At 43.2% G+C, this 23,583-nt stretch overlaps 1 protein-coding gene across 4 annotated transcripts; it reads right to left on the bottom strand.

Annotated features, from left to right (window-relative positions):
* Window positions 1–9: 9 nt before the first annotated feature.
* On the bottom strand, window positions 10–10,004 carry LOC118512290 (AP-3 complex subunit delta-like). Of its 4 annotated transcripts, none has more exons than XM_036056542.1 (11): window positions 9,869–9,998; window positions 9,010–9,116; window positions 8,476–8,841; window positions 8,143–8,412; window positions 7,293–7,366; window positions 5,518–5,666; window positions 4,191–5,443; window positions 3,918–4,074; window positions 3,648–3,827; window positions 1,920–2,049; window positions 10–1,818 (listed from the first exon to the last, which is right to left on the bottom strand). In XM_036056542.1, the coding sequence occupies exons 2-11, from the start codon at window positions 9,103–9,105 to the stop codon at window positions 1,227–1,229; spliced, it is 3,267 nt and encodes a 1,088-aa protein (XP_035912435.1). In that variant the 5' UTR covers window positions 9,106–9,116; window positions 9,869–9,998; the 3' UTR covers window positions 10–1,226. The 4 variants fall into 4 exon arrangements, with proteins under 4 accessions (XP_035912435.1, XP_035912427.1, XP_035912410.1 ...); XM_036056534.1 differs by having other exon boundaries at window positions 9,010–9,707; window positions 9,869–9,886; XM_036056526.1 differs by having other exon boundaries at window positions 521–1,818; window positions 9,010–9,231; window positions 9,869–10,004.
* Window positions 10,005–23,583: the final 13,579 nt, after the last annotated feature.

Genomic DNA, 23,583 nt, shown 5'->3' with positions numbered 1-23,583 from the left:
CATTACACATATGTTTAGCTTTTTATTGTTTGAAACAGAAAAGAACTTAAAGAATTTTGAAATTGTGAAAAAAATACTGGAAAGAAGTTTAAATTTCCTCCCGACTATGTTTAGACGTTTGTTTTGCATTTGTTTGTTTTGTTTGTATAATAATAATAATCTTTCAATAACATCTCTTCCTTTTCGTTATTTCGATAGTGAAAGCTTTTCTCCGGCCATCTGTCTATACTTTCCTTTTAAAGGGTTGTGGAACGCTTGTGTAAAATGATGTTAGGATAGTTAAGGCGAAGCATTTAGTACATTACTTTAAGTTGCGTTTCTTCCTTGGCGCTTATTTCATACGGCGCAACTATTTATATACCGTAGAAAACGTTAAACTCTAGGAAAAGGTAGGTTTGTGGGTGCGATGGAATAAGAGGAAAACCTTCGACAACCAACCGTTTGGTAGGTGTAAAACAAGAGATCACGACGCGATCGAGATCGTGTCGCGTGTTACATTATTTTCACTAACACAGTCTCATCCATGCTCATTCCTAAATACGAGCTAATGCGTTTATTCACGTACAATTCATTTTTCATTGTGTAAAAGGCCGCAACGAAAACAAAACAAAATTCGAAAGGAATAGCGCTGGAAGGAGTAACCGTTTATGTTTATAGTAATACAGATCTCAAAATGGCAATAATGATAATAATTATTAATTAATTATTAATTATGAGACAAATCGAGACACACTACCACATTACTAACTGGGAGCAGGAGAGGACGCGTCCTTAGAGGAACGTTCTGAAGAGTTATACACGCAGCGTTCTTTCTTCCTTGCCTTGCTTCGCTTGGACAATGCTAAATTCTGTTTTATTTCGTCTTGCCACAACGCTCAATAATAGACATCAAATATTTGATCATTTTCCTTCGTTGTGTTTTTTTTTTGCTAATTCACAACGGATTTGTTCCTCAGTGGCTCATTCATATAGATTCAACATACGATACAAAAACGAATGTTTTTTGCTTTTTCTGTGTGTTTGTGTATATGTATGTGAGAGTGTTTACTTAAGCGTGTCTTAACAATGGAAACAAAATACACACTGGGTAAACGAAACATCTGTAAAAGAACAGAACTGCGACACGTTACATTCGGGTTTGTTCGTCCAATCAGTGACTCCCTGCCTATCGTAACACATAACCGCTAACTGTCACACCTAGCAGTGGTTGAACGTAAAGGCAAATATTAAATTGCATCCTTTCTACCGGCCTCGTTTCCGACCGCTGCTTGCGCCGGCATCTCTTCATATCCTGCCTTTTGTCGATCTTCGTTCCGCTTGCTATGATGATGATGTTTCGATGACTTTTTACTGTGCTTTTTCTTCTTGCTCTTAGTTTCCTCCAGCTCCTCGTTGGCGACCGCCCCATCCTTGTCCTCCTTTTTCGTTCGTCCTTTTGCACCCTTGGTCTGTTCCGTTTTGCACGGTTCTTCGTCGATCATCAGCATCATTGTGTCTTCATTAGCGTTGGGTGTCTTTTTTATTGCCGCTGAAGATGATTGCTCCTTGTCGGATGATTTTTTCTTCTTCTTTTGTTTTTCTTGTGTGTGATTTTGTAGAACGATACTGGTATCTATGGTTGGATTGGCGTGCTTTGATGAAGAACGGCTGCCGTGCCGCAGAAGGTATTGTTCCTTACTAGGACCAATCGGGTCAGTTCGGGTGATGGCTTTGGCGTTGGTACCGACCTCCCCGTCCCGTAAAAGCATCATGCTGTGGTGTTGGATGGCGTTGGCCGATTTTCGTTTCATATCCGCTGGATAGTCATCGTCAAATGGGCTAGTTTTATGCGAGTGCGTGGGAAGCAATGAAAGCAACAAGAGAATCGTGCTTTACTGTCGCAAATCGTTAAAGTACTTTCTGGGAAAGGATATACTTACGCATCCAAATCAATATCGAGCGCCCGATGTGGATCGTTCGGGTCAGCATTGTTCTTGTCCTCTGTGTCGGACAGTATTGCACCTTCCGGTAGCTCGATGACCGTGTTTACGACGTGCAGTGGTTTGGGGTCTGCATAAGGACAAACAAAAAAGGTTAAAAAACACGATACACATTAAGGAGTTACCTAAGATTATATGAACTATTTTCAAATTATACATTATATTTAAACAGTTAAACACTACAGTAGGTTTGTCACTGGCGCGCTTCGAACTTTATTATCAATACAGGATGCAAAAAGAAAAATGCAAAACCGATACTATTAAATATTGCTCCGAAACGAAATAATCATGTTCTTCTTTTTTGGTTCTACACGATGTTGGCTCGTAGGATCTTGGCCTACCGTGACTAGCTTCCTTGGCTAATTTTTTACATAACTGAACATTCAGTTCTGTGTATTGAAATGTAATTTTTATTATTATTATTATTGTGAGATAGTATGCTGAAGAAATGTGTTATATGCTCGCTTCTAGCTTAGAACACACAACGCGATCACCAAGCATGTAGGATGACAATCTGGCGATAGTCTTCCGCATCGAAAAATCTCTGTAAAATGATCCTTAGGTACGAAAACTGGAAAGTTTAAATCTAAAGACCATACGTACGTGCAAAGGAACTACAAGTGACTCTTTGGTAAAAATTTGCTGCGTTGGAAAACCAACTCAGTATCAATGTTGCTATCAATTGCCGCATTATCTCAGCAGACAAACTTGTGGATGTTTCCCGGAAGGTAAAGTTTATGATTCAAATTAAGCATCCAATCGTTTAAAAATGCTGCCTTTTATATATTGACGCTGGTGTTAAAAAAAATTATATTAGAATTTTGAAGGACCATATGGTTCTATCGCTGAAGGCCAAATTATCTAAGATCAAAATTTTAAATGTTTGTCACCATGGCCGAGCCGGTAGCAGCGCCGATATCGGGTATCAAATTCCATTTGATGCCGTTAGCACGTTTAATGTTGTTTTACCCTTTTTAAAATGAAATTGATCTGCTAGATCCACTAGATAATAATCGTAACAGATGTCCAAAATTATTTTTATCTGAGTTCGTTTCTATGTCTCAATTTCAATTTTCTACAGTGATTACCATCGGATGGTATTTGCTGCACAAACTAACTAGCAGTAACGTCCTTGGCAACTCGTGAGAATTGCGAAACCAATTAAGTTGAATTGATAGATAAACTGTTGAAAAAATGTGCTACACATTGTCATGGATTCCCAAAATGCCAAAAATCCGTTTTGATCTGTTTGTGATGCATCATTTCAATCGTTATAGATTAGTTAAATAATCGTTTTCATCAGTTTCGGTTAAGCTTCTCACCCTTTTGATTATTTTGTGGAGTAACCCAACTCGTGTTCCTGAGTTCTCGAAAACTTTTTGCAGCTTCGACCCTACCCTCGCCTATTATAAAATCTAAAAGGTTAAACATTTTTCATGCTCGTAAGTTATTAGTTGAAACTAATGCCACTAGTAAACTAATCAGTCTTATTTCTGTCTTCTAAGCATTTATGTGTATTGTATAGCATAAAACTAACCCTACATATCCAGAAAAAAATTTTAAACGTAATGAAAATGTTGTTAATCTTTCTTTTTGTTTTTTATTCATAAAGAACGGCCTGGCCGTATTGCTTTGTTAATCTTTATAATAAATACAAACATCGCTTACCATCGCTTTCCGAATCGGACTCGTCTGAACAGCGTTTAGTCTTCTTGCCATGCCGCTTTGATTTCTTGCTCGAGGCACATTTTTCGCCCTTGCTCTTTCGCGATGATCCACCTCCCTTTCCAACGAATACACGCGTTGATCGGTCAGCATCCATGAGATACTTGTCTGAACGTTTTGTGGCTAAACATGGTAAATAAAAAAATGATAAGCATTACTCACGCTGCATTACTGCTCAATACGACCGATCATAATCGTCAATAATGATCTTACAATGTATTTGAAGAGGCACCTCAAGAGCAATTTCAGCGATCGGTATATCGTCGTAACCATCGTGCTGCTGCTGACAGTCAGCGGATGGTGCCTTCTTTTTGGCCGGCTTAAGATAGTTTGGATTGTTTGTTTGCTCCAGGAGTCGTGTTTGTCTCATCTAAACCAACACCAAACAAATAAATAAAAATAATTCAATCACAAAAAATACGTTTGAGTAACCAGTGTGTGCAGTATCTGAAAAGCTTCCCGTACTATAATGTTTTCTTCTTTTACCTTGTCAAGCTCTTCCTGTGTGTATTCTATGCGCTTATAGGAGCGTGATCCACCACCACCGTCATTCGTTTCACGTTCACCACCAGCTCCACTCCGACCTGCGCTGTCCGTGAGAAATAGTGGGAATTTCGAGTCTTCGTCACTCGAACCTCCGTCTGCGCTACTTGCATCCGCCGATGGGGGCGGCTGGTTGATCCACTCGTCCAGATCCAGATCGTCTGGCAGTTGCACCTTGCGTTGGGCTTTTGGTGCAACCGGATTCAGCTCGCTGACAAATAACCCCTGCAGATCTGTGGCAATCTGCTCAATCTCGTCCCATGCGGCACAGGTGTAGCCTGAGGTATCATTCGTCATCGAGTTCGAGATATGTTCATCTCCCACTTCTACGGGAGCCCCCGTTCGTGTATCGGACGTTATTTCCAGCAAACCACTTAGCGATACGGTCTGTTCAGCCGCACCAAGAGATTCACGGAGTAGCGCAACCAAAAAGAACACAGAACTGGCACGCTCCTGCACCTCGATGTCGGCCGAGCTGAGGTAGCTGCGTAGACCTTCGTGCAACTTTTGGCAGTACCGGTCGATGGCGGCTGCATCCCGGTTTCGTACAGCTTCATCAACCAGATGAGCAAACAATTTTAACGCGTTCTGTACGTATACCGCTTGAATGTGACCAGCAACGGGCTTTGGTTGTAATAATACGCTCAACGTACGCTCCGGTCCTTCCAGATGGGTTGCAAACTCGCCTACGATCCAGGCTGCCGCATACAGTACTTCCTGCATTGTACCGTTCGGTGCTGCCGTAACAGGGTACGTGTCTAGCAACGTTGCCATTTCATTTACTGCGAATGTACGCACAGCCTGAACTCGTATCGCCACGTCCAGCAGTTGAGCAGCAATTAAGCGGCCGTGCCGCGAGCCTGACTCGAGCAAAATCAACTCTACCAGCACGGTTAGGTACCATTCAAAGTTGGTGACGTACTGGTACGAACCCTGCGAACAAATTTCGATCACCTTGTACAGCAGCTCGTCACGATAGGATGACCCTTCGGCGCGCTCCATGTGTCCGAGCAGTCGGCGTACAATTTCCATCAAGTTCTTCTTCGACACCATACCGTACAGCAAATCAAGCGCACGCAGTCGGATCGATTCGTCCTTGTCGTCCAAACACGCCAATATCAGATCCTTGTGCGTCTGAACACTCTTTGGATGTGTTTTCAAGATCTTGGACATTGCGAGCAGGCCGAGATATTTTACTGGAAAGATTTGTCGGGGAATATAAGTATTCGTTTAAGCCCTTATCGTCAATAGAAAATAAAAAGGTACATACGATTCTGATCCGAGTCCTCAATTAGGATGCGGAGCTTCTGGACACACAACTGTATGGAAGCGCTATGGTTCGGCATGCCGCTGCTGATACTTATCAATACCGCGATCACGGTATTGATGCATTCGTACAATAGACTCATCGCCGACGTGCTATCAGATTTTGCGCAAGAGAGAGATAGAAATAGATAAGGAACTTTACGTGTAAGGAATCGCGGGTTGTGAAAGTTTGGAGTGTTATTTTTGGGCTTATTAAAGTACTATCAGAAAGCCACAACCAACTCTACGAACTTTTACTAAATTTTGTACAACAAACATAATATAGTATTTCGTAATATATGTAGTTTTTTTAAACTGAAATTAAATCACTTCAATTACAGTGAAGATCTCGTTGTTTCTTAACACTTTTCCTCATGTTGTTTACCATAACTTTTTACAAAATTCTTGCTTATAACGCAACGAACAGTGAAGTTTGTTGTCCTTCAGTAGATACAACTGTATTTAAACATATTCAAAAATGCAAGTAGTTTAAACGGCTATACGACAAAACAATATTTTTAAAACTTTCAAAGATATTTTGCTCCCTTCCATGCAGTTTGGTTGGCTGATTTTTATATAAAAAAAATGGTTTCAAACTTTTATGCTACAATACTGTTCCTGTCTACAACATCTGACTTGTTTATGAGAGAGCCAAATAACTGAAGCATGAAAACTATTTTGAAACATGTTTTCAAATTTTAAATGTAATAAAATTTATTTTACCACCGTTGCAATGGCGTGTTGCAACGGTCAAGAAAAGCAGACAAGCCAGAGGGATGGAAGAACGATGGATCTCGACCCAAAGAATACTGACGATGGCATATCCCAAAAACAAACGGGATGAGATGATCACCTACGATACCGACCCTCGCAACCAACACTACCACGACTACTGGATGACGGATATATATCAACCGAGCTCACCCGGGATAAGGTGCCCTTTCACGGTTTGGAGAAGGAAGGGTTTCCAAACCATTGTTAATTGTAATATTATTTGTAATTTAGCTTTAAGCAATACGGCCAGGCCGTTCTTTATGAATAAAAAAAAATTATTTTACATTATAATTGTTAAATTTGCGCACAATAAGCTGTACATTTCAATGTATTTTTAAACAATTATACGGATCGAAAACAAAGATTTGTTTTTTATCATTACGTTAAAAGCAAGAATTTTTTAACTTTAACTGATAACTTTATAGTTATCTAGTAAAATATTTAACAATAATAAAAAGGTATGTTACTTATTCGAATTGATTAGTAAATTAATTCGAAAGAAACATAAAAAAAGGCTCAAAACATCGAGGCAAAATATCTCAGAAATCTGAAAAAACGTGGGACAGACTCAAAATTATTTAAGAATCCATACATTCTTAAGAGAAACAGCTTGGCCTAGCACTGATATCATATTAATTGGGCAATTTATGAAATTTTAGAATTAAACAAATGAAGTCTTTACTGTTTTATATGCAATGAAATTAAAGAAAATCTCAATTCAAACAATAATAATTCCTAACTGATACAATGTCGCTCTTCACGAAAAAGTAAATGCTTAAAAATGATGCCGACAATGCAGTAAACCAAAAACGACTACAGCTTCACGATAAAATTGCAAAGGTTCTAGTGCACGTGTTTAACTATAACAAGCGTTGAGCGGAAATATACGCATAGAGTGGCTCTACTAACGTGTAACGAAAACAACAGCACATATGTGAAAAAAAAAACATATTGTATCAAACTTGCCTATGGATTAAATTGGTCAACGGTTCAATTAGCTTTTTGCCTAATCTGGGTTCTAGCGGAGTTAAAGCACCGAACTGGAAGTAAACGGAAACGAAATAAGAAAAGAAATACGATTTTAGCGTAATGGAAACGAAAACCAAACTGTGTTGACACAATGTATTAAAAATGAATAGAAAAATAAAATTCACGACGAATTAAACATTCCAACTCTTCGTTGTTTCGTGTTTATGTGTGTCAGTTTGTGGACGTGTGTGTATGTCCTGCAAAATTGGTGTGGAAGTGTTCAAACTGAGTCAATCAAATCACAACTGTAAAAATACAACAAAACAGAAGAAATATAACGCGTCTTATACATACACATATAAACACCATTCATGTGAGAACGGTGTTATGTTTTCGTACTTTTGATAATGAGTAAAAACAAAATGCATTAAAATGATTAAAAGTAACATTTATCAGACGTTTCCCCAAAATGGTTTCATGTTAGAGCAATATAGAGAGAGCCAAAAGCTTGAATGAAGCTGGGGAGCATTAAAACGAACGAGTCCTACGAAAGGGGGCAGCGGGTGTGCGTTTCACAAATCTAGCGTAGAAAGCCGAACCTGGAAATCAACTCGATTAGTGGATGTGTCAGTTTTTTGCCCAACGCTGGCTCGATCGCGGTCAGGCTGGCAAACTGGTCGTCGTTGTGAGTGCAGAAGAAAATGTCAATGAAATATTCGATTACAATTTACGCCTACTTGGCGAAACTCTGAAAGGGGTTTGTTGCTCATCCAGGGTGAAGTGTTGTAATTGGGATTAATCAGTAACAAATAACATATGATGTACGGTCAACCGTTAATTAGCTCACCAGTTTAATAATTTTGATTAACATCCAGTTGTTGGTCGAAGTGGTCATTAGCTTGAAGAAGATGGGCGCCAGGGATAGATAGTTCTTCGGATTTTTCCGAGCCAATTCACAAATAACGTTGACGGCCGCGGACTGAACGCTCGGGTCTGGATCTTCAAGTTTTTCCTTCAGCTTGGGAAAGGCAGGCCGTAGCGCTTCAGGGTACCGGAGGAACACTTTGTACATCATCAGTACCGCCTTCATGCGCAGATACGGTTTGGTGGAGCTCATCTGAAACAGCAAGAAGCAAATAAGATGCAATTGATTGCCTTTCGTACCAATTGTTTTTCATACCAGCGTCATGATGTCGTTGGCGAGATCCCGCGACAGATCGGTCGAGATGAAGCAACTTAGACCGGAAAGGGCAACGCCTGCATCGTACTGATTGGTGGAACTCAGATCCTTCCGGATCATGTTCGTCGTCAGCATGAGCAATTCGCTGTCCGGATGGAAGCACTGGCTAGCGGCAAGGTAGCCAATTCGCTTGCAGGTGAACCGATTCGAGCTCATCACCTCGATTATGTTAAAGCCAGCCCACGAGATGTCGTAACCGCACATCTGCAGGTAGGTTAGCTTTGCCACCGCATTGCTCTTTACGTTCACGTTATCCTGCCGCAGCTCCTGCTTGATCTCCTCAATGCACTGTGCAATATACTTGGCCTGTAACGGGAAAGAAGCGATGAAATATTTCCGATCGACACGATACAACAGATGCCGTAGACGAGGCCCTGCATGCCCCAGCAGATCCATCGTGCAACGAACGACAGTTACGACTGCCCCAATGGTGCCGTTGCTTACCCGTACTCTAATCCTTTCTGCTTCACTTACCTCGTTATCTTTGTTGTTGCGTATGCCCCGAACCAGATCGGTAAGGTTTTTGTCAAACATCCGTTCGAGGTTGCCTTTTACCATCTTCAGCGCCATTTTGGCTGTGTCTTTTCGGATGCGGAGTAAAAGAAGCAAGGATCAGTCTGATTGTGGCCTCCTTCGGGTACGGTAGCGTGCGTGTACGACTGTACCCGTTGATCGATTCGTGCGTGGGAAAGGCTCCTGTGCGACAGACAGTTGTGCCGGTTGATTGGTTTGCTTTTCGGACGGGATTGCAAGGGTTGCCCTGCTTTCTGAGTACCCCCTGCTGGGGTGCGATTGACATTGGCCCACAAGAGGACCGTGTGGGGGGAGTCGCTGTCAGCGTTTTTTGATGCTAAGGTGCCAGCTCACACAATCCGCCCGGTCACCTAGCGTAACTTCGCATCTCTTCGTTTACCTAGCCTAACTACCCCCGACACACTCCAACAACTTTCTCGCTGGAACAGATTTCACCCCACACACACACACACACACACACACACACACACACACACACACAAACACACACACACACACCCACACACACACACACCCACACACACACACACACACACACACACACACACACAGTAACAGACAAATAAAGAGAAGATAATTTGGCCTACGTGGGCACGATATGCGATGCACCTCAGCGTTTTATCTGTTGTAGAGCACAACTTAAACCAAAAAAAAAAAACAAAGAAATCTTGCCAGGTCACTGTTTCTGCACGGTGTGAAAAAGTGTCGCAACACGTCTTAATGGGCGAAATAACAAAATCTAAGGACGCAATTGCCGTGCCGAATGAGTTTCGATGGGATTTACCAATAGCCAGTCTACCTTTTTTTCTTCGGTAAACCGATAAACATACGGGATAGAACAATTCCCCGAAGGAAGGCAGCGCGGTGAGCGGTGAATGAAGGAAAAATGATGATCTGTCAAATGCGGATGACGTTTTTGGTCGATTTTCCCCTACACGGTTGTCAAATGCTGCTGGAACAAAACTATTCAAAACTACTCGACAGGAAATCTTCTCAAGTAGAAAATTCGAGCAGTTTTTTGCTTTTTTTATTGGACTCGACCGACCGGCAACTTATCGGGGGATCGATTGCACGCACACAAGGACAACCGCGGTGGCACTAACACATTTACAGCAATGTATCGTGCGCCGCGGATGGATTTGATATTTGCAAAAAAATGTTGTTGCTCACCATTTCATGTTGCATACCAAAGTCTATATAAGACAGAGCAAGGTATATGGATATAGGAGGTAGAGTTGTTAACAAGGTATATGGATATAGGAGGTAGAGTTGTTTAGAGGAAATTGACATTTCTCGACCTGACATAACAGTTCTGTAGTGATCGAGGGGAAGGGTATTGAGAAGAGTGATAGAAGCGTCGGAGGAGGCGCCGGTGGTGGTATCGCATGCGATTTTTTGACGAAAAATGCAACCAAATATCGTCAATCTTCTGTGGGACAACACTTAATATGCGAAGACGACCCATAAATTAGCGAAATTGCTCAAGGGACTGAGAATCGATGCTGTTTGTTCATGTTTGTAGCCCCATACCATATGATTTTGTGGTAAAAGACTCGAGAAGGCCCCCCCTAGAATCTTTTGTGTGCAGCACTGTGGCCTGTCATTTTTGTTGTACAAAGGGATTTCCATATGGTCAAAACCCATTTGATGTTAACATTGTGCATTGTTCCTTAATACTGTTAATAGATAGCGAGTAGAACTTGATAAAATACATTTTAACAAGTGGTTTGAGATTATGATATTCTTATGTTTCCTCCTTTGCTGAATATCAATGCAAGGTAACAAGTATTCATCGAATTACTGTTTCGTTACCGTCCGAGAACGCCGTGCATGTTTTAGGCCCGATTGTTCACGCCTAGTGCGACTGAAAACTAGTACGAAGCCCCTGTAACCAAAAATGAATGGTAGGGTTAGCGGAGAGGGGATTTTAATCAAATAATAGCAATATTTTATTCGACTTTCTTCAACCAATTTTGACCACACTGAAAGCACACTGAAAGCTCACTGTGAAGCTCTCGCAACGTGTACTGCGGATTGCATACCTTTAGGCGTAAATCCTACAGCGCCTAACAAATTTTGTCAGGGGGGGGCCTTCTCGAGTCTTTTACCGATTTTGTAAACAAACTCTGACATAACTCGACTAAAATGTCGCCCTTCAAATCGATAAAAATTCACCTTCTAAATACATTCTAAAAAAAAAGGTAAAAGACTCGAGAAGGCCCCCCCCTGACAAAATTTGTTAGGCGCTGTAGGATTTATGCCTAAAGGTATGCAATCCGCAGTACACGTTGCGAGAGCTTCACAGTGAGCTTTCAGTGTGCTTTCAGTGTGGTCAAAATTGTTTGAAGAAAGTCGAATAAAATATTGCTATTATTTGATTAAAATCCCCTCTCCGCTAACCCTACCATTCATTTTTGGTTACAGGGGCTTCGTACTAGTTTTCAGTCGCACTAGGCGTGAACAATCGGGCCTAAAACATGCACGGCGTTCTCGGACGGTAACGAAACAGTAATTCGATGAATACTTGTTACCTTGCATTGATATTCAGCAAAGGAGGAAACATAAGAATATCATAATCTCAAACCACTTGTTAAAATGTATTTTATCAAGTTCTACTCGCTATCTATTAACAGTATTAAGGAACAATGCACAATGTTAACATCAAATGGGTTTTGACCATATGGAAATCCCTTTGTACAACAAAAATGACAGGCCACAGTGCTGCACACAAAAGATTCTAGGGGGGGCCTTCTCGAGTCTTTTACCGTGGATCCACTACAAATCCACAGGCGTTGAAGGAAATCATAACGGTAATGTTTTGCTTGGCTAGTGCTTTTTCGATTTCATACACATTACGGGATCCTTTTTGGGCAAGCACTTCTTTTGTTTTTGAATGCATGTAAAACGACGTTTCATCTCCATTAAACACTCTTGTCGGGTCTTTTAAAATATCACACAAGTCATTATCATTAAGCCACTTATAAACTGATGTAAACCATCCTCTAATATCACATTCGCTAACTCTACTATTTGCAGATGACACTGATTCAGGTTTGCGAAATGAAATTGTAGAATTTTGCCTTAAAAACGCCTCAAGCCATTTCCGTCCTGTGAAATAGAAATGTATAAGTTGTAAATACGATGCATTATCCATTGTGTTGCATCCTGATTAGAACGTAGCCTAACCGTACGCTCTATGCCGTCTGGGAACTGACAGCATCCGATGTGTAGCGGATATGGCTGTCTCGCTCTAGCAACGATCGGGGATGCGCTTTAAGAGCGTAGAAGTTCGTGAGTAAGGATCATGCGGATCCTGGGGGACTCTCTGCTCATCACGGTTCCGGGACAGACGTGGCTCGCGCGCGGCCTCGTATTTTACGTTTTGTTTTAATGTTCGTTTTAATTGTGTTTTAAGTGAAATAAAAATAAGTACCAGTGCACAAACACAACACATTGAACAAAAAGCACTACCTGGTTGGTTATCCTTGAATGGCGTCGTTTTTCCATTGAGCGCAATGTAGTCCGCTATTTTCCGCAACAAATGGTTTCTTGTTACTGGAAAACCACTTTGTTGCATTTGCACTATCCACATTGAAATAAGATGTTCCTCCTCGGAGCTTAAGTAGTTTTCGGTCCATTACACGTTCCTAACTGCCACCGAGAACTTAAACGATATTGAATTGTTGTTCACGGCACTTTAAATCGCTTGCAGGCATCAGATAACTTCACGTTTGAATGCTCGATTAAATGAATACATTCACGAATCGCATTCTCGTCGTAAAGTTTCGTTTTTTTCGGCATTTTTGATAACTTCAGGAAGATCACTTTAAAACTGTTGTAACTCGTCGGCGCTGAATTTGCTTTTATGATTCTTCTTCTTTTTCTTCGGTATTTCCACCTACACGATTTGACATTTGAGGCTGGCACTGCCCACAGCATTGAGCTGTCAAAAATCAACATTTATCGTGTACCTATTTTCGGCAGTCTTTAAAACGAAAAATAAACTATTCATCGGGGTTTTTAAAATTCAGTGAGCTTTGAATAAATTATTAAACAATTTGATTGGTCAGAAAAATCACACTTAACATTTTAAAATGCTTTAGTTTGCTTATTCACAAAATCTGCCGAACTGTTGACTGACAGCATATCTGACGAAATGCTAGAAGCTGTGCACAAATATTTTAATATTTCTGTAAATATCGATGTAAATGCTCTCAAGATTTGTATTAGGAGAGTAAATATTGATTTCTTTCGATAAAAATTGTTGAAAGAATATTTCTATCAGGCTTTATTACATTATTATGCTCTTTTGGTTCACCTGCCGAAAATAGGTACATTGCCGAAAACTGGAGCAGTTACCCTATATGAAGTAAAAAAAAATAATTTAAACGTGCATTTATTCGAAAAGCTCAAATGTCAAAGTTTGACAGTTGGTGATGTGATCCCAACTGACATTTTATAGCAGGCTTATAGCGTTTTTCGAGTTCTTTTAGCTAAATCTCGATGCTTAATCTTGCCTTAGAGAGCAGCAGATTTAGCTAATTATAACAGTTCGAACGCGTGGTTTCACGTAGTTTTTTCACCCATTTCCTTCGGATCCAAGCTGTCATAGGCCAGAGGCGCTATGGCAGCGCAAATGAAAACAAAACAAACAATAACACTCGGATTAGATTGTGATATGAATGAATGATTTTTTATTTATTTAACAAACCCGTTCATGTTTCTTTCTCTCCGTTGCACTCCTCGTGTTCGCCAGTGTTCCTTTAGGGGGAAAAAACAAGACTGTGAGTTGAGAAATGATGCTCTTCGCCGTACATGATATGCTGAACCATCATCTCTCGCAGAAAACATGTTTCGGGAAGCGGCAAACACGAATCGATCGTCACAAAGGGAAACTCCAGGCTACCGCAGCTCACCTACACGCAAAACACGAACAATCCATCTGCATTCAAACACCCGGTCATGCGCTTCGGCTTATCCGTGCACGTGCGACATCCTTCCTTCATCACATTCAGAACACGACTGTCGCTCAGCGTGCTCAGGGCAGAGCGAATAAGGAAAGAGAGAAGCAAAAATTTGCAGGGGTGTCCAGACGGTTTTAACATGCGCGCTGCATGCCAGTACTAAAACGGCGCGCGAGAAACAGTTCGAGCGCCCCTGCACACGTGTGTTCGCTCTCTCCCACTCAGGGGCTCTGAAGCGGAGGATCATGGTTCGAGCAGTGCACGGCACATTGCGGAAAGCGAGAAAATGTTTGAGCGCCACTGCACGCGAGAGCGAACGGGTGTGTGCTGTGCTGCTCGTTCCAACGGCAAACTGGTATGGTACTGAGCTGCTCTAAGAGCGTAACGAGCATTCGCGCATGAAGCGAGCAGTTATGGCGGGGATCGGGCAAATTTTTTTTGAAATTTAGCCTTTTTTGTATAACAGATGTCAGTTCCCAACTGACATCTGTTATACAAAAAAGGCTAAATTTCAAAAAAAAATTGCCCGATCCTCGCCATAACTGCTCGCTTCATGCGCGAATGCTCGTTACGCTCTTAGAGCAGCTCAGCACCATGCCAGTTTGCCGTTGGAACGAGCAGCACAGCACACACCCGTTTGCTCTCGCGTGCAGAGGCGCTCAAACATTTTCTCACTTCCCGCAATGTGCCGTGCACTGCTCGAACCATGATCTTCCGCTTGAGAGCCCCTGAGTGCGAGAGAGCGAACACACGTGTGCAGGGGCGCTCGAACTGTTTCTCGCGCGCCGCTTTGGTACTGGCATGCAGCGCGCATTTTAAAACCGTCTGGACACCCCTGCAAATTTCTGCTTCTCTCTTTCCTTATTGGCTCTGCCCTGAGCACGCTGAGCGACAGTCGTGTTCTGAATGTGATGGAGGGAGGATGCCGCACGCGCACGGATAAGCCGAGGCGCATGACCCGGTGTTTGAATGCAGATGGTGTTGGAATTGTTCGTGTATTTGCGTGTAGGTGAGCTGCGGTAGCCTGGAGTTTCTTCACTTTGTGACGATCGATTCGTGTTTGCCGCTTCCCGTAACATGTTTTCTGCGAGAGCGTAGGTATGGTGCAGCATCTCATGTACGACGAAGAGCACCATGAGTTGAGACTCACCGTCTTGTTTTTTCCCCCTAAAGGAACCCTGGCGAACACGAGGAGTGCAACGGAGAGAAAGAAACATGAACGGGTTTGTTGAATAAATAAAAAATCATTCATTCATATCACATTCTAATCCGAGTGTTATTGTTTGCTTTGTTTTGATTTGCGCTGCCATAGCGCCTCTGGCCTATGACAGCTTGGATCCGAAGGAAATGGGTGAAAAAACTACGTGAAACCACGCGTTCGAACTGTTATAATTAGCTAAATCTGCTGCTCTCTAAGGCAAGATTAAGCATCGAGATTTAGCTAAAAGAACTCGAAAACCGCTATAAGCCTGCTATAAAATGTCAGTTGGGTTGGGATCCCAACTGACATCTGTTATACAAAAAAGGCTAAATTTCAAAAAAAAATTGCCCGATCCTCACCATAACTGCTCGCTTCATGCGCGAATGCTCGTTACGCTCTTAGAGCAGCTCAGCACCATACCAGTTTGCCGTTGGAACGAGCAGCACAGCACACACCCGAGAGCCCCTGAGTGCAAGAGAGCGAACACACGTGTGCAGGGGCGCTCGAACTGCTTCTCGCGCGCCGTTTTGGTACTGGCATGCAGCGCGCATTATAAAACCGTCTGGCACCCCTGCAAATTTTTGCTTCTCTCTTTCTTTACGCGCTCTGCCCTGAGCACGCTGAGCGACAGTTGTGTTCTGAATGTGATGGAGGGAGGATGTCGCACGCGCACGGATAAGCCGAAGCGCATGACCGGGTGTTTGAATGCAGATGGTGCAAGGATTGTTCGTGTATTTGCGTGTAGGTGAGCTGCGGTAGCCTGGAGTTTCACTCGGGGATGATCGATTCGTGTTTGCCGCTTCCCGAAACATGTTTTCTGCGAGAGATGAGGTATGGTTCAGCATCTCATGTACGGCGAAGAGCATCATTTCTCAACTCACCGTCTTGTTTTTTCCCCCTAAAGGAACACTGGCGAACACGAGGAGTGCAACGGAGAGAAAGAAACATGAACGGGTTTGTTGGATAAATAAAAAATCATTCATTCATATCACATTCTAATCCGAGTGTTATTGTTTGCTTTGTTTTTATTTGCGCTGCCATAGCGCCTCTGGCCTATGACAGCTTGGATCCGAAGGAAATGGGTGAAAAAACTACGTGAAACCACGCGTTCGAACTGTTATAATTAGCTAAATCTGCTGCTCTCTAAGGCAAGATTAAGCATCGAGATTTAGCTAAAAGAACTCGAAAAACGCTATAAGCCTGCTATAAAATGTCAGTTGGGATCCCAACTGACATTTTATAGCAGGCTTATAGCGGTTTTCGAGTTCTTTTACCTTAATCTCGATGCTAAATCTTGCCTTAGAGAGCAGCAGATTTAGGTAATTATAACAGTTCGAACGCGTGGTTTCACGTAGTTTTTTCTTCCATTTTCTTCGGATCCAAGCTGTCATAGGCCAGAGGCGCTATGGCAGCGCAAATCAAAACAAAGCAAACAATAACACTCGGATTAGAATATGATATGAATGAATGATTTTTTATTTATTCAACAAACCCGTTCATGTTTCTTTCACTCCGTTGCACTCCTCGTGTCCGCCAGGGTTCCTTTAGAGGGAAAGCGAGAAAATGTTTGAGCGCCACTGCACGCGAGAGCGAACGGGTGTGTGCTGTGCTGCTCGTTCCAACGGCAAACTGGCATGGTGCTGAGCTGCTCTAAGAGCGTAACGAGCATTCGCGCATGAAGCGAGCAGTTATGGCGAGGATCGGGCAATTTTTTTTTGAAATTTAGCCTTTTTTGTATAACAGATGTCAGTTGGGATGCAATCTGGTGATGCAATGAAATATAGAATTCAATTTTTCGTTGAGAAGATAAAGGAGAAACACGCACATTTCGGCGTCTTGTGTTATTTAGTTTATTTTTGGAAAGTTTACAACTCAGAAGTGGGATTTACTCATTAAAATGCCTACAAAGGATCAGATGATATGTGTGTTATCTGATGCGGGTGTAGAATACCCAGCTACTGCTACACTTGGCCAAATCCGAAACCTATACGAAGCCGTGATGCCGGCGAAAACTGAAGAAATCGAAATGGATTCGGGGAATACGAAGAAAACACCATCAAACGGTAGTGAAGAAAAACGTGCCGAGGACAACAGTGTGGCAAATATCGCACTTCAAGAAAAAATAGATCAGCTAGAGCTAGAGAAAAAGCTGCTGGTCTTACAAAAGGAAGTTTCGGAGATGAAACTACAGAGCAAAGCAGAGAAAAACGAACCTGATTTTAAGACGATCGAGAGTTTGGTTCCCCCGTTCAGAGGACAAAATGGCGTCGATATTGTGATGTGGTTTGAAGAACTGGAAAGAGTTTTTGGATTGCTCAGCGTTGACGAAAAACAGAAGCTGGTAACAACTCTTCGACTGCTTTCTGGGACAGCTCAAGAAATTGCTCGTTCGTCGGGACTATTCGACTACAGCTCCCTGAAACAAACGCTCATCGACACTTTTCAACAAACATACTCTGTTGAAAGTGTGTATCACCAGTTACGTTGCCGCCGCCTGTCTACATCAGAATCGATCATCAAATACTTCATCGATATGAAGAGCATTGCTAGAAAAGCAAAAATCCCTGAAGGTGAACTGATTGACATCCGGTCAATACTGCCGCTATGCGTTTCGCCGCTCGTCGAATGGATGATCTCCTACCTATGCTTAAGAGATATGAAGAAATACGATCACGCCATCCATCACCATCTGCACCAACGGATAAACGATATGTTCGCAACGCATCGGGTAACAGCGAGCAATACTAAATGTTAGTTAGCACATCGTTAGTTCTTCTCGAAAACCCTGTTGTAAAGTGCTACAACTGTCTGCAGCTAGGGCATTATCAGAGCCAATGTCAACGACCTCAACGTCCCTATGGATCGTGCCTTCGGTGTTCACAGATGGGCCATTAACATCGAGAATGTCCAAGCCGTAGTAAAATGCCAGCCGTCGCTGTTAATCCAACAAACGAGGACTCGGGCAATTTACAACAAATTCAAGCCATGCAGGAGGTATGTGTTACGTTTTTAGCTTTAAGCGGGCCGAACAGTTTCCTTCCACGTGAGTTATCTCTTTTCGATTCAGGAAGCCCCAGAAGTTTTATAAATGAAAATTTGGTTCCTCCATGCCTCTTGAAACAACCGGAAAATTCAGGATATTGCGGTTTAGGTAACAGTGGGCTACTATCGCTTGGACAAACTGATTGTCGAATTAAACATCAAAAGAATGAAATAATACATGAGTTTATTATCTTACCGAAAAATTGTATGTCATGGCCTTTTATTATAGGTAGGGACCTTATACTGAAACTAAACATTTCTCTAGCCATATTCAAACGTCACACTTACGATGAAAGCGCCTTATTAAAGCATAAATTGAAATCAAAAATACCTTCCCTGAAAACACACGTGGTGAAGAAGCTCAGAGATTTAGGCATTCTGAAAGAATCGCGGGGCGATGTACAGGTAGATAAAGGACAACCAGCCAAATTATTGACGTTTCCTCAAGATAATTGCGCAATGAATACTTTCCTGGAAATGTGCGCTATAGACAATTCTTCCATTACCGATCCCTCATTTGATATAGGCAAGGATCTTCTAAAGGAACAGATCTCTTTGGCAGCTAGAGCTGTTGAAGAATGTTACTGTAAATTTCCTTCAGAACAAATATTACCACCGGAGCAAGGAATGAAAATAAGTTTGATTCACAACACTCCAATATTTTGCAAGCCGAGATGTTTGTCTTACGCTGAACGAAATCAAGTTAGAGAAATTATTAGAAATTTGCTCGAGAAAAACATAATCCGTCCTTGTAATTCACCTTATGCCTCGCCACTTGTATTGGTAAGAAAAAAGAACGGGGAAATCTGAAAGTGCCATTCTGCCTCCAGCTTCCGTGGCGATAAGACGTGTTTCGCTGTGGAGCGTCAAACGGGTCATTTGCGTACGGCAGATAGTGGTCATTGTCCTCGTGTGCGATAGCGTAATCAACGTGATTACCCGTATCGCACTAATCGGTGTCTCCGCCTTTCTCCGGCTTTCGCTCGGAGTTTGTGTTTATCGATCGAGTGGTGCCTAGCCCCGATCAACGTGTGTTCTTAGTGCTGTGAGTGTGTGTATCTGTTGATCGTTGCGATAAGCAAGCGTATCCACGCTGCATCGTCGCATCGATCGTGATCAGTCCAGTGTGTGTGAGTTTGTGTGTGTACCTTTGCGCGTGTGCTGTCTATCATGTGTGACGGTAAGTTTTGTCCTGTCCCACCTCTCCCGTTGTCTTCGGTCCTGGCATGGGGTCAGATAATTCTGACTCGGAAAGGGAGATTGAGCCCAATGTAAAGCGTAAACCAGGTCGCCCTAAGGCCGCTCCTGCCACTAAAAAGGTGGCATTGGAAGAGAGACCGTCTTCCTCGAAGGCGTCGAGTGCCCCACCGGCAAATAGTTTTTGTGCCCCGCTGACAAAAACTAATCAGCCATCTGAACATCGAGCTCGTGCTTACCCGGTGTCGTGGGAGGGTAAGCCATTAGTTTATTTTATGCCACGTACCAAGCAGCTCGATGTAAGGACGATCGCGGCTGTTTTGTTTAAAAAATACCCGGGTGTTGCCGATGTGTTTCGGATGCGCCCAAACAAGATCAGGGTAACCGCAAAGGACCGGGCTCAAGCCAACGTCATTGCGGCTGATCCAGATTATACGGAGCACTACCGGGTTTATATTCACGGTAGTCTGGTGGAAGTTACCGGCGTGATCGAAGACTTCGATTATCCGGAGGAGGAGGTGATTAAATTCGGCGTAGGTGCATTTCATGCACCAGACACGCCGAAGGTAAGAGTCCTTGAGGCAAAAAAGCTTTTTAAGCTTGATGCCTCATCGAAAAATGAAAAAAAATATATCCCGACCACCTCCCTCCGGATCACGTTTGAGGGAACGGTACTTCCGCAGGCCCTCATTTTAGAAGGCCTCCGGATACCCATCGACCGGCCATACGTGCCAAGGGTGGCCACCTGTTCGAAGTGCAGCCGGATTGGACATGCCGATCCGTTCTGCACTCGCAAGATTTGCTGCGGAAAATGCAGAGGGGCTCACGCTACCGAGGAGTGCAAAGCCCCATCCCAAAAATGTTCGCATTGTCGGGAGGAGTGGCATGAGGTTGCATTGTGCCCTGTGTACCGGAAACTGCAAAAGGAGCAGACCAAAACGGTAGCCGAGCGGGCACGCGGCTCGTACAGCGATGCTCTCAAGGGAGCAAACGCATCGAACCCTTTTGCAGTTTTGGGTACAACTGCAAATGGCGAGCCTAGTCCGACTGCACCCGAACAGGTGCCACTGAGATCGGTAAAGATCATGAGAGTGCCCTACAAAAAGGTACAACGGAAGGTCTTAAAGACGAAAAATAAACCTTTGGCACCACAGCGCCACGCTAAAGTTTCTTCCCCCGGTCCAAAACGTGACGCTGATCCCAAAACTCCAGCCCCCCAAATTGCCAGGAAGCAGCCCAAGAAGAAGCGATCTTCTCGGACCGTAGCTCCGGTGGAAAGCCTGGCTTTTCCGACGGAGCCCACGAGCTTCCCGAGAACTCCCACCCCGTCCCTTTCCGAGATCCTTGAGTCCCTCCTAATGACCCTTAACCTCCCGCAGCATCTGCACATGATCGCTACTTGGGCCCTTCCTTTCCTGAAGGGAATGATCAAACAGTGGCTGGCTCAATGGCCATGCTTAAGTATGATGGTCCGTTTGGATGATTAATGGCTCCTACGGCTACTATCATACAGTGGAACTGTAGGAGTTTGCTTGGCAAGCTAAACTCCTTTAAAGCATTAGTGGGCGAACACAACTGCGATGTGTTTGCCCTCTGTGAAACTTGGCTATCGGATGAAATTAAATTAACCTTCCCGGGATATAATATAATCCGTGAAGATCGCGTTACTAGGGGTGGGGGGGTACTGATTGGTGTTCGAAAGAGTCACACTTTCACCAGAATACCTACCCCTAGACAAGAAATGATAGAAACTGTCGCAGTTAAGGCAAAACTGGGACGTGACAATTGCATCCATTTATATCCCCCGATAGCCAATAATGAAAAAGAAAAAATTGAAAAGTTCAAAGAGCATCTTGGAAATTTAGCAGCGGTCTTGCCTGGACCGCTTTTGATCCTGGGAGACTTTAACTCCCATGGAATCGACTGGGGGTGCGATAAGTATGACATTCGCACTCCTATCATCCGAGATTTCTGCGACAGATTTGGTTTTTCGATTCTAAACTCAGGAGAGGCAACTAGGATGCAGACACCTCTAAGTAGGGCGAGTGCACTGGACCTGTCTCTAAGTCCATCAGCAATGGCCCTGGATTTTAGTTGGAAGGTGATCCAGGACCCTATCGGCAGTGACCACTTGCCGATAGAAATTTCCTACATCAAGGGAGGATGTCCAGTAGAAGGAATCCCCGTTAAATGTGACTTAACGAGGAACATCGACTGGACGAGATACGGCGAATTAATAGCCGCTTCGCTTTCACTTGACTTGGAAGATTTGTCTCCTGTCAAGGAGTATGAAAAACTTGTTTCACTGATAAACAAGTGCGCCCTTGAGGCCCAAACAAGGCGCTCCCACCAAGCAAGGACATTTAAAAAACCTCCCACTCCTTGGTGGGACAAGGATTGCCAAGCGGCTTTCACCAAGAAGCGTGAGGCATTTAAAGCCTTCCGGGACACGGGCTCGAGGTCCTTATATGAAAAATATAAAGGACTGGAGAGAACGTGCAAAAACCTGTTGAAGGCGAAGAAAAAGGGTTATTGGCGTAGATACGTCAATAATCTAAACCCCACCACTTCACTTAATTCGCTTTGGAGAATGGCTAGAAGGATGCGAAACAGCAACAACATCAATGAGAGCGAAAGCTTTTCTGGCGAGTGGCTGTATGAATTTGCCCACAAGCTTTGCCCCGATTTCGTTCCTGCGCAAAGCTTTACACAACATGCGCCTGGTAGTGACCCTAGGATGGATTCACCGTTCACAATGGTAGAGCTGTCACTTGCTCTCCTATCAAGCAAAAATTCCTCCCCAGGTCTGGATCAGATTGGTAGCAAATTGCTTCAAAATCTGCCTGACATAGGGAGGAAGCGTCTGTTACGCATCTTCAACAATATGGTGGAGGTCAACAGCGTTCCGCAAGAGTGGAGAGAGGTGAAAGTTGTCACTATCTTGAAGCCTGGCAAACCGCCATCAAGACACGATTCTTATCGTCCAACATCGTTACTGTCGTGTCTGAGGAAACTCCTTGAAAGAATGATTCTTTTTCGGTTAGAAGAATGGTTGGAATCAAACAACCTTCTCTCGAATACCCAGTTTGGTTTTCGTAAAGCCAGGGGTACTAATGACTGCTTAGCCCTTCTGGTAACAGAAATAGAGCTTGCTCGTGCACGCAAGCAGAACATGGGATCTATTTTCCTGGATTTGACTCAGTATCACCATACAAGCTGAGTCAAAAATTAGAAAATGTGGGGCTGGGTCCAAAGTTGAACAACTTTCTGTTCAACCTTTTGTCGGAAAAAGCTATGAGTTTCAACAATGGTCATGTGCAACTAAAGCGGACCAGTTTCCATGGACTAGCGCAAGGGTCCTGCTTGAGCCCCCTGTTATATAACTTCTATGTCAGTGAAATAGATTCTTGCCTAGCTCCGAACTGCAGCATTAGACAATTAGCAGACGACGGCGTCATATCTTTTGCAAGCAGGGACGACGTCGAAATCCAACTGGCTTTACAAACCACTTTGGACAACCTTGCCGAGTGGTCTGAAAACCTTGGTATCAAGTTCTCTGCAAAGAAAACTGAGATGGTAGTCTTTTCTCCCTTCAGCGACACGACAAAAAACAGGGAGAAAAGACTATTTGACCCGAAAATTGATGTCTTTTTGTACGGTGAAAAGATATCAACTACCGACAATTTTCGATACCTTGGTGTTTGGTTCAATTCAAGGCTAAACTGGAGTACACATATCACCCATCTGGCGCAAAAATGCAGTAAAAGAATCAACTTTCTAAGGACAGTCACAGGATTCTGGTGGGGCGCACATCCATCAGACGTCCTACGACTGTATAAGACAACGGTACTATCCGTGTTGGAATATGGAAGCATATGTTTTCATTGGGCATCCAACACGCATATCCTCAAATTAGAGAGGCTACAGTATCGTTGTCTTAGACTCGCACTAGGGAGCATGAAATCAACACACAACATGTCCCTAGAAGTGATGACCGGAGTGATGCCGCTAAAACTACGTTTTGAAATGCTGTCGCTTCGCCTTCTAGTCCGTTCTTCAGTATCAAATCCCTTGATCGAAGAAAATTTTAAAGCGCTTTTAGAGACAGGT

Source organism: Anopheles stephensi, chromosome X, assembly GCF_013141755.1.
Source record: "Anopheles stephensi strain Indian chromosome X, UCI_ANSTEP_V1.0, whole genome shotgun sequence".
In the NCBI taxonomy this organism is placed as follows: domain Eukaryota; kingdom Metazoa; phylum Arthropoda; class Insecta; order Diptera; family Culicidae; genus Anopheles; species Anopheles stephensi.
This window is presented reverse-complemented; position numbering and strand designations above follow the sequence as displayed.

Excerpts from the sequence above, each read along its gene's own strand:
- LOC118512290 (XM_036056526.1), bottom strand. The coding sequence starts at position 9,105 with ATGGCGCTGAAGATGGTAAAAGGCAACCTCGAACGGATGTTTGACAAA. Across the intron at positions 8,413-8,475 it reads CCAACGACATCATGACGCTG|ATGAGCTCCACCAAACCGTA; the intron begins GTATGAAAAACA and ends TTGCTGTTTCAG. Across the intron at positions 1,819-1,919 it reads CTCGATATTGATTTGGATGC|CCCATTTGACGATGACTATC; the intron begins GTAAGTATATCC and ends GCATAAAACTAG.